Source organism: Ciona robusta, chromosome 3 (genome assembly GCF_009617815.1).
Source record: "Ciona robusta chromosome 3, ASM961781v2".
In the NCBI taxonomy this organism is placed as follows: Eukaryota; Metazoa; Chordata; class Ascidiacea; order Phlebobranchia; family Cionidae; genus Ciona; species Ciona robusta.
In genome coordinates, this window is record NC_143237.1 from 2,925,338 (window position 1) to 2,936,851 (window position 11,514).

General features: G+C 33.0%; 1 protein-coding gene across 1 annotated transcript; it reads right to left on the bottom strand.

Annotated features, from left to right (window-relative positions):
- Positions 1 to 284: 284 nt before the first annotated feature.
- On the bottom strand, positions 285 to 10,357 carry LOC149737807 (brother of CDO-like). The gene is made up of 12 exons (XM_089874599.1): positions 10,171 to 10,357; positions 9,783 to 9,859; positions 9,325 to 9,447; positions 8,872 to 9,067; positions 7,974 to 8,048; positions 7,180 to 7,292; positions 5,679 to 5,775; positions 4,875 to 5,053; positions 4,142 to 4,306; positions 2,999 to 3,149; positions 2,208 to 2,418; positions 285 to 1,277 (listed from the first exon to the last, which is right to left on the bottom strand). The coding sequence occupies exons 1-12, from the start codon at positions 10,229 to 10,231 to the stop codon at positions 836 to 838; spliced, it is 1,890 nt and encodes a 629-aa protein (XP_089730725.1). The 5' UTR covers positions 10,232 to 10,357; the 3' UTR covers positions 285 to 835.
- Positions 10,358 to 11,514: the final 1,157 nt, after the last annotated feature.

Consider the following 11,514-nt stretch of genomic DNA (forward strand, 5'->3'; position numbering starts at 1 on the left):
TATAAAACTGTATCCTCTTATACACCGTTGTTATTTGTTTAAAACACAATCAAGATATTTTGGTGTTATGTGCCAAAGGTGTCCCGTCTTACTCTACAATACTATATGTTTATTTGGTAGTTCTACATAAAATGTGGATTAGATTTCGGACACGCAAACAATAAATGTACCATGACTTGTAATCGGCAAATATAGCTTCTAAATAACGTTCATACACAGTATTTTAAGTAACGTTGACAAAAAAACTAAACTCATTTTTTTTCTTGACCGAGGTTACCAGACAATTATAAGAACAGAATTTATTTAAATCATGTTGTTAGTAACTGGTTCAACGTGAAAAAGTGCTCCCTTGCGACACCATACGGAAAGATAATACTGGGCGCAAAACGGAGGAATGGCAGGCAATACGACAATGTACAAACATTCTGTTCAATTGCAACAATAAGTTGATAGGAAAGTGTGGTACCAATTATTTGTGTAAATACTACAATAAAGAAGGGAGCAGTAAAACGGGTAAAAAAGTAAAGCACTTGTACTAAAAAATTTGATTTGGCAAAAATAAAAACATGATCAAATTTATGAAGACAGCACACTGTTCTAAAAAAACAATACTTACGTTGAGGTTAGCGTACAACGTTCAGTAAATAGTGGGAGGGAGATTAAGAATGTATTTATACTGCATGCATTATTACTGCAAGTGTGTATGGTTGGTGGTAACAATGCATATAAGTGAAAAATGATGTAATAAAAAAAAAAACTTTGTACAAAAAGTAGTATGTTGTATATGATCAGGATGTTTGGTCTATATTAAAATTGCAACTTTGAAGGTGTAACTTTACTGATCTAGGGTCAAATTAGGGGGTTCTTCAGTGGCAAGTGGGGCCTGTACAGAGTCGATCAACGAAGTTTCAACCGATTCAATAATTTCGGTAGTTTCACCCTGACTGGGGTGGCTGAGGTATCCACCTGCAATATTGCCAGCATAGGTCCTTGTGACCATTGCAGTCTGTGGTGTGGCTTCGGCACCACCGGCAGGATTTGGCGGCGGTTGCCGCTTGGCATTAGCTGGCACGATATGGCAGAACTCCCCCCTTTCCTCGCCCCTTACCCACCATAAGGGCGCGCTCGCAAAGCACTCCTGGTGGTCGCAATACAGTATATGATCGCTATGAACATGATGATGTTCGTATCCATGTTCGCTTACTTCCTTGCATTCACAGTACGGGGGATTTCCCTCGTTCAAACCAGAATACTCGTCGTTGGGTGTGGCACCATTGCTAAAGAAATATTAAAGGTTTGTTTAACTTTTTACTACATATTATTTGTTTTGTAAGAAAACTAGTGAACAATTTAAAATCCACTGAATCATTTAAAAAAAACCTAACAATTTAAAAAAATGAAAAAAACAAAAATAGTTTTAGCTTATATGTATAAAAAAAGAGATTAATTATAAAATTAAACACTTTACACATCTGATTGGCTTACTTCTATTTAATACAAGAATGCAAATAAACAAATGGGTACAACACATGTTTAGTAATTATTATTGTATTCTATAACCTATACAATTTATTGACAAGGCCTTTAGGACAGTAGCCTTGTGTCCACTATTAAGACAGTGGAAAACTTAAACTATCGACTTGATAAAATGCGCGTCTGCATGTAACCATTAGGTAATGGGTTCAAAACTCGTCGCTGCTACCATTGTGGGCGTATGTGTCCTTGGGCAAGACACTTAACGACAATTGCTCCAACCCAGTGGTCACTAATGGGTTGTCCAAATTATCAGCCATACATAAAAAATGAAAAATCAAAAAAAAATAATCACCTACAAAGTAACATACATGGTAACTCGTAAGCTGGCATGAGGTGTTAAACCCGTGTGATAACGACTGTTGTTTTCCGGCCACGCGAGGATAAAGTAAGTTACATTGATTGATTGATTGATGTAAAGGCTAGATGGGAGCATACCAAGCATCCAACCTTGGCCAGGCTTTTAAAGAAAAATCTCCACCTTTGGAAGTGACAGGCTTCAACATCTAGTAAGGTCCATGCTATAACACCCTGGGTGTTGAGATAATAGGCAACTCTAGCCCAAATCTCAGGTCCCATGGCATGCCCTGTAGGACCTTACTCACACAAAATAAAACCAAAATTGCTAGGCACAACATAGGTTTATGCACATAAAAAAGGAAACCTTTCCTTACCTGGCTGTTATTTTATCATTACTTGGTTTTCTGCCCAAAAACTTCTTAATATTGGTCATGCTCCTTCTGTATATTATACCTGATGCTGCAAGAGCAATTATCACGAACACAAGAGCCCCACCAGCGATCATGAATGCCGTATCACGGCGCGATATTTGCTGCTTTACCACTATATTATTACTCTTGTTGTCGTTATCTGAACTATCATCACCTGGAATAAGTTAAGGAATTTAAATTTTGATTTATTACATAGACAAACTTTATAACATATAAAATAGAAAACATAATAACATACACAAACTTTAAAATGTACAAAATAGAGGATTGCATAACATAGAAAAAAAATGTTTCAGAGGTTGTATGGAATGATCCACATTGATATAATATGAGGTATAAGTGAATACAAAATTTTTTTCATTACAAGTGAACAATAGTATGCGAACAAATAATGCCGTAGAGTTAAGGAATAGGTAGGGGTTAGTAACTACAGGGGTAAGGGCCCAAAAGTTATGGGGTAAACAATTTACAACTATGAGTTGGCCAGGGATACACAATGTCTGCGTATGATGTAAGCAAATTTTTAATTTCAATGATAAAGAAACTCGTTTTTTTTCTCTCTAAAACATCAGAGTGTCTGCTCAAGATACTTATAAAGAACTATTATTTTGAGAAGTTACGAAAAGTTTACGCAGAAGGAAATTAATTTTGTGCAACCTTGGAGTTGACTAAAGTACTAATTTTTTTTCATTTTTTGGTAAATTTACTAAGATTCGATTTTGAAAATAACTTACCATAATGATTTTTCGCGTGACCAGGGTCGGAAACTTCATCATTATCGACGTTTCTAATTCCCTGCATCACCACTAGAGGGCTTGAGTGATTGTTCGGCATTTCAAATACAACAAGGTTCGAAACTGGGGATTTTCCACGAGAATTGTATGCCTGGTTTAAAAATAAAAATAACATCAACCAATGTGGTCTAAGTTCCAACTACACGTTACTATGTTAGTAAATGAATCAAACTTGGTTTATTCTTACATGGCCAAAAAAAGACAGTCGTTATAACATGAGTGTTCTGTACAGTCGTTATAACATAAGTGTTCTGTACAGTCGTTATAACATGAGTGTTCTGTACAGTCGTTATAACAGGAGTGTTCTGTTTCATACACCTCGTGCCAGCTTACGGATTACCATGTGTGTAACTTGTTTTATGTATAGCTAACAATTTGTATAACCCATTAGTGACCACTGGGTTAAAGCAATTTCTGTCTTGCCTAAGGACAGATACGCCCACAATGGTAGCAACGACAAGCCTTGAATTTACACCACTTTACCAGAAATAAAACTAAATAAGCGACAGCACACAGCCAGTCAGGTCAAAAAACAACAAACAAAGTATCATATAATGTAATTCAATCCTATAATGAGGAAATACAAGATCAAGTAAAGCGCGCATGGCTGCAGCTTATAGTATAAGCTTTGCATTAGTGCTAATTTGTAAAATGTAAGCCCTTAAAAATTTATTGTGCTGTAAACAAATACAGAAAATGCCGGAACAAAAAAATTTAAAGAGAAAAATTTACGCAGTCTAAGAAAGTCACCTTGTACCACCCTGCGACATAATTGCCCTTTTGCCAGGGCAATTATGTCGCAGGGTGGTACATGCTCATTTTTAAAGATACAACATTATACCCAATAGTGTCAAATGCATTTTTTGAATAAATTTAATAGGACTAATATAAACAAATCAAGAAGTACGTCAATTTTTCTGCCACAGTAACAAATAACGCTATAATAACAAGCAGCTGCTTAACGAAGAGTTTCATGGACCTTAATAACAGTAGTCATAGTTCATCAAAGTTTCCAAGAAAATAAGATTGGCTAACATTGTTTTATTATGAAAACACAAGAAATCCAGCAAAATGACCACCCACCTGGATTTTAACATTGTACAAAACACCAGACTGAAGTGAAGTCAGTTCATATGACGTCGCTAATGCATTTTTTAATCTTTTTTTCTTGTGTTTTCTCTTGCGACGATCAGATGGCCAATATAGTATGAGATATCCGTTTAATTTCTTGCTCATGGCTTCATCATACTAGTAAAGGTTTAATAGTTTAATTTGTATATATATAAAAAAAATTACAGAAAAAATATGTATAAATTTATTATAAATTAATAATATGCATATTCTCTTTAAAATTCACAGAGAACATGTGTAATATATATATATATATATACATATTACAACATTACACATATTCTTTTTAATATTACCAAAAAAAATAAACAGAATAATGTTGTCTATGAACCAATGGCCAAGGAAATACACTAAGCTTTTTTCATACCAGATGAGTGGTTAAAAGGTTGTTTACGGTAGATAAAACGCCGGAAATAGACTGGTAATAAATTCTGCGAATCTGACCCTGATCTGATGTTCATATAGTTAAACGATTCTTGTATGGTAAAGTACAGTAATGATCCGGTGCTACGAAAACGCAACCAACAAAAATCAAGTCCAACTATTAATAGTAATAGAGAAATATATTTCACCTAAATGGCATCGTCGGTCTCTTATTTAAATAGAATCAAATAGAGAAATAGACTAGGTTTTTTTATACCAGATGAACCCTTAAACGATTTTTTACTATAACTTAGTAACTTACACTCCAATTAATTTGAACATTGCTCCAATTGGTGGAAACCACACTTGTGATTTCTGGTGCAGACATAAGTATTTTTGGGCTCTGGTTTCCAAAGTCTGTGTAATGCGGGTCAGTGCTTGACGATGGACGAGATCTGCCATATGTGTTCACTGAAGTAACCCGGAACTTATAAGCAGCACCTGGGAAAAATATTATTAAAAAAGTTTATATATATATATATAGTAGGGTGGGGGAAGACGGGGCACCTTTAGTACATAATATCCAAATATTCTGATCAGGTTTAAAACAATTAACAACGATCTATGGGAGTCGTAAGGATATAGTTTTATAAATTTTTTAAATGTTCTTTGTTGAGTACTAAATAGGCAAGATGAAGAAAACAGAGGTAAAAGGTGTCCCATCTACCCCCACCCTACTGCATATGTATATTATATATATATACATTATAGTCAGAGGGGCACTCAACATTAGCGGTGTATGGGGACATGGGGCGACATGTTATCTCAACAATTTTGAGGCAGAATTGACATCATATGCTTTAGCATCCCATTTTTAAAATAAAAACCATATTTTATTCCAAAATGGGCACACCAACAAAATATAAATTTTGTGTATTGGTAGAAATGTTTTAATATGATCTCGAGGCCCCCAAACGTGTTTGTTTAAAAACAATTGAATAGCTTATACTGAAAACTATAACAAAAAAGTTACAGTTAGAAAAATAACCTCAAAACAGAAACCAACTGTAAAAGTAACAATGACTGAAAATTAGAAGTAAATTTTGTGAAACATGATCTAGGTTACCTCGTTTCAACCCAGTAATCATAAAGGTTGTAGAATCAGCTGATATAAACTCATTAAGTTTCTCCCATCCTCCTGCTCGCACTTTTTTTATCTCAATCTGAAAATACAAAACAACAAGTTTGACTTATTACAAAACAACAAATTTGGTGTTACTGGATAAGAATGCAAACAATTTTTTTGCGGGAAATGATATTTTTGACATAAACACTAATGCGTTTAATAGTACATAAAGCGTTTAATATTAAAAAAAAACTTTCTAAACTAGAAGATCGGAAATATAGGACTTTTAATTTACCATAAAGCTTTAAAAATGTACTGTCAAGCAGTCAAGGTATAATGCAAATTTGTAAAGAAAAAAATATATATTTATTATTTATTTATACTAAGTATTAAATAAAACAGTTTAATAAAAATGATTTGGAGATTGATTATTGACTTATTGATTAGGCCTATTGCTCTTATTTTTTCTTATTTTTAATCTAGATCGGTACATTCAGTAAAAAACTTATGCACAAACAAAGTAAGAAACCTATGCAATTGTGAACAATATTGAGAGTGGGGTAATCAGTTTTGCATTAAGATTCCAGCACGCAATTTTAGACCGTCCATGTTTAAAGTCAAAACAAGAACCACCCGATGCGTTGATAAGTGCTGCCACAACAGCCTTAAGGTATTAGCTATCACTCTGTCAAATTTTTCCAATAAATCAGAACTACCTGTGTGGCAAACGCCAATAACAGGATGGTATTTGAGTTCGACGAAAAAATAACAAAATGAATTCATACCGGTACAAGTCAGTACGAAACGGTTTTATAATGTTTTGAAACGCCCATGAAATTGATAAAGTACACCGTGTTTGGAGTCAAAATAGTAGCGGACATAATTGAACCACCACCCAGAAAATCCGGGCAAAACTTGTTCCAGCTTTCGTTACATTTACAAAGCAAACCATTGTAACAAGTGGTATAAGGAGTAGTATTTCATTTTTTCTACTGCTTTAAATATGAAATCACATAAAATCAAAGGTGTTTATTACAAAGAACCACTTTTTAAAAAGGTTGTACTGGTCTAAAAAGTCCATATATATTTTGAATCGCTTAAACATAAGTTTAGCATTAACAAAGAATGGAAACTATTCGTTTTAAAACATATATATATCTTAATCTTAATATTAATAACTACCCCACTTGTTATATCTCCTGTGATGTGTTATTAAAAATAGGAATTTTTTAAAAAAGTTGTTTGATATAATGAATATTTATTTTGAACTGCTTCAACAAAAATTTAGCTTCAACAAAGAATGAAAATTATTCATTTTTAAAATATATATATCTTGATATTATCAATTACCCTATTTACTATATAGGTATTAAGATATACGTTACTTTTAAAGAGTTTTTAAAGAGAAAACTTGTTCTGTTTTCCTTAACACAATATTTACAAATTAATGTAAATTCGTGTTTTTAGAACATATTTAAATATAATAAATAACCCGACTTACTATATATTCTGTGATAGGTGAACCCCCGTTATACCTAGGGTACCACATGAGTGAAACGGAAGTTGGTGAAAGATCGGTCACCGTGGGTGTGGAAGGAGATTCGGGAGGATTTCCTGAAAAAATGTTAAAGTATTAAATAAATACAATCAAAAAATCCTATATACATCACATAATACATATATATATTACATAATAATACATATATGTATTATGTGATGTATATATTACATAATAATATATATATGGGTAGGTTAAACTATGAAAGGTCCAATGATAATGAAAGGTATGTACGGTGTATACAAACAAATGCAAACAAAAAAATGGTGTTAAAAAAAATCATAGGCGTATACCAGGTGGTAGGGGTCCTTTGAACCTTTATTTAAATAAAAACTACCTTTTACTAATAATTATTGGTTTAAAAACTTTCTTATTTAATTGAACTGAAAACACAGATGCCATTACTAGTTTTTTGTTTTAAGAGATTTAGTCATTTCTAATTAAACTAAAGCATGTCTAACAAGATATAAAATGTCTCTCAATATATTCAAATATATATATATACAATTTGAAACAATTTTATAGGGATTTTTGGGGAGGGTGTTTTATTTTCCCTACCACATGATTGGGTACTCATGGGATTTTATACTAACTTTTATTTTTGTTCAAACTACAACAAACTGCTGAACCTAACAGAAAACACGTTTTTAAAAAGGTGTTTTGCTTTACTATTCCTTGTATATATATAATATATAACAAAATTAACCAATAGAAGTATAGTTTATTTACATGCTTACCTAAGTTTTGGTTTTGCTTTGGATTATTTACCCCCACATTTGAATTGGTAAAGATGGGAAGTCTTGGTTGCTTTTCTGGTAAGGTTATGTCAATTTTGATACAATTATTACCAAATACTTTTGAAATAAAAGTATGAACCGGCAATGCTAACCAAGAATTCTTAAATCTTGTGATAGTAATATATATATATGAATGAATATAGTACTGTGGGGAAAGATGGAACACATTTAACACATGATATCTACATGTCTTGATTATATTTTAAACAATTAACAACAGTCTATAGCAGTTGTGAGGAAACGTTTTTATATAATTCTTTGAATGTTCTTTGTTTACTACCAAATGGAACAAAAAAAATAGAACAAAAAGGTGTCCTATCTTCCCCCACCTTACTATATTTATTTATCTGGATCAAAAGTACTGCTTAGAAAAAGGCAATTATATAAACAAAACAATGATCCACATGCATAATGAAACATAATAAACTAAAAGTTTTAATAGGACTGGATTTAAAAAGTTTATATAATATATATATATATTTAAATAACTGTTACAAAAAATAGTGACCCATCCATGGGTATTTGGGAAGCGTATTTTCCCTGAAAACAAAAAAAATATTAGAAAAACATAAAATCAGCAGTTGACAACTTTCTTGATGTATGTAGGAGGGGGGAATATGGCCTAAATTTTAGTTATAAAAATGAGTTCCTTAAAAATAGAGTCCCTTTGGGATAGCCTATGTCTCTAGATAATTTGTTTTGGCTGCATTACTAACTATTAGTCAGTTTATTGGAGTAATGGGCCAAATCTGGCCTAAATCCCAGGTCTTCGACAATTAAAAAATGAAAAATAAACTATTAGTCAGATTACAGTTACTGAAAACATATCATATCCTACCAGATCCCGTTCTAAATGATGACACCGCTAATTGGCTTGTAGCGTTGTTCGTTACCCCAACCATCTCAACTTGGTACAAACTTGATGGTTCAAGGTTGTTTAATAAACGTGACGTTAAATTGGATGAGACGGAGATGTAGTACCATAACATAGAAACATCATTTTTACTAAGGGTGGTGTTTTTAAGATGTTGGTCCTGTTTAAATAACAAAGATTGGTTTTAATTAGGATTTTGTGCTTTGAAATACTAAAGGACAAAAAACAATTTCATCAAATTGTATAATAGAGTACCTTTAGCACATAATATTCAAATATCCTGTTTTAAACAATTAACAACGGTCTATGGCAGTCGGAAGGATACTGTTTTATAATTCAATCTAAGTCACCATACTTTTAATAATAAAACAAACTGTATTTGCCGATAGCTAAACAGAGTCATTTGTAGTTACCCACTTTTATATATCGTATTTTATAAGATGTAAAATGTTCATCTTGGTTTGGTTTCCATGACAGCAAGTACGAGGTTGGTTCCGATGTTCGAGAGGAACTTGTTATGATCGGTGGAGACGGGGCAAGCTGTTCAACATAGAAATTTTATAGAAAAATATTTTAATAAATGCAATAAATATTTTTAAGTAACTTGCTTTATTTACGCATGGCTGGGCAAAGACAGCGTTTATAATACGGGTGTTCTGTTTTATACAACTCATGCCAGCTTATGAGTTACCACATATCTAACTTTGAGGGTAAATATTGTTTTGATTAAAACTGAAACTATTAGATGAAATTAAAACTACTAGATGCAGCTTTAAGGATCTGGAGCTACGGAAATGTTACAGACAATAATAAAGTCGATCCGATTGTATATCAAAGCTTAAAATAAATATTAACAAGAAAAGGTGCAAACATACCAAGACATAACTTGAAGTTTCAAAAAAATCTTGTGGTCCTTCATTTAAGCTCCCTTCTGTTCCAGCTCGACCGACATCTATAAAAGAACCAATAGAGAATAATAGCTATAAACTAAGAAGAAGTCAAAAACCAAATTAACTTCTTAAAAACTTGAGGGTGATTTGGCTAATCAAGCAAGAATAGTAAATAATAATAATAAAAATAACTTTATTCGTCTTTTCAATTATTGTAGCGAAGATTTAGAAATATTTTAAACGGAAAGACAGGATATAGCGACAAAACATTAAACAACAGTTGTTAAAACACGTTTACAGATAAAAACAAATAGTAAATTATGTAAATAATAAATATCATTGATATCTAAACAAAAATTACATTCTACATTACCTGAACTGTTTTTGATAGCTGCAACACCGCTAAGCAACACTGCCACGAAAACCCAAAGCATTGAGCTTGTCGTTTCGACTTGGAAAAAAAATTGCAGAATTTACATTTCAAAATTACATTTTATTCACACGTTAGACGTAGTACCGCTACCTGAGAGACAGAATAAGTGATATCGATTACTACAGTGAACAAAAATTCAGGCGAAATCATTAATTTCATGACCCATGACGCAACCTGAACGGGAAACCGATTCGCTTTGGAACTCGCAACATTTACGAACCGACCAAAATAGATCATACACACAGTATTGCAGAGAGATGTAGCATCGTCCATTTTCGGTACCTTTGGAATCAAGTAAAAAAGTATTTATGCACACTCTCCAAGTGGAAATTATTTTGCAGATGGATATTCATTGATTTTCAATCTTTTCTTGGAGTGTTTTTTTGTTACTTTTATATTTATAATACGTATAATATATGCAAATACGCAATACACGAATGGTACAGTACCGAGGGGTAAGATGGGATAGTGAGCCCATAAAGCCTTTTTGAGAATGAAAACATCTCCCATCTTACCTCAACCTACTGAATGAATGTATGTAACTTACTGTATCCTCGCGTGGCCGGAAAACGACAGTAGGGTGGGAGAAAACAGGACACTTAGCACATGATATCCAAATATCCAGTTCGTGTTTTAAACAATTATCAACGGCATATGGGAGTCGCGAGGATACGGTTTTATGATTCTTTAAATGTTTTTTGTTTACAACCAAGTAAATAAACAAAAAAGAGTCCCATCTTTCCCAGTCCTAATATATCTATAGCAGTTGAATAAAAAAGTTTCGTCATTACCTACGTCGTCGTGTTATATTTCTTTCGACTGATATATCTGTACCGGGCGCTAACAAAGAGAACACGATATCGGACACACACACACATGGCGCCCGTTATAGAGGGCGCCATGCACACACAGCAACAAGGGTGGCAGCGACGAGCCTCGAACCGTAACCTCTAGGCTAAAGGCAGCCGCGCCGCATACCTCTATGCCATGAACAACGTTATCATTTATATTTTCAACAAACCATAATTTTCTATTTTGTTCAATTTTCTATTTTGTTCAGCAACCGTCATTTCCGCAAATTTAATGATTTGTTTTGTTTATTTACAGATTATTAATATATGATATGGGCCTATTACACGTTCGTCACCGCTTAATTGTTTACATGCATAAACTTTACCATGTTTGTATTTGCATATATTACATCAATTGGTTTGCTGAGTTTTTTCAGTTAAACGATTTATTTTTTTGCCCTCAAGTTATCATAGTTTTTAGTTCATTAAAAGC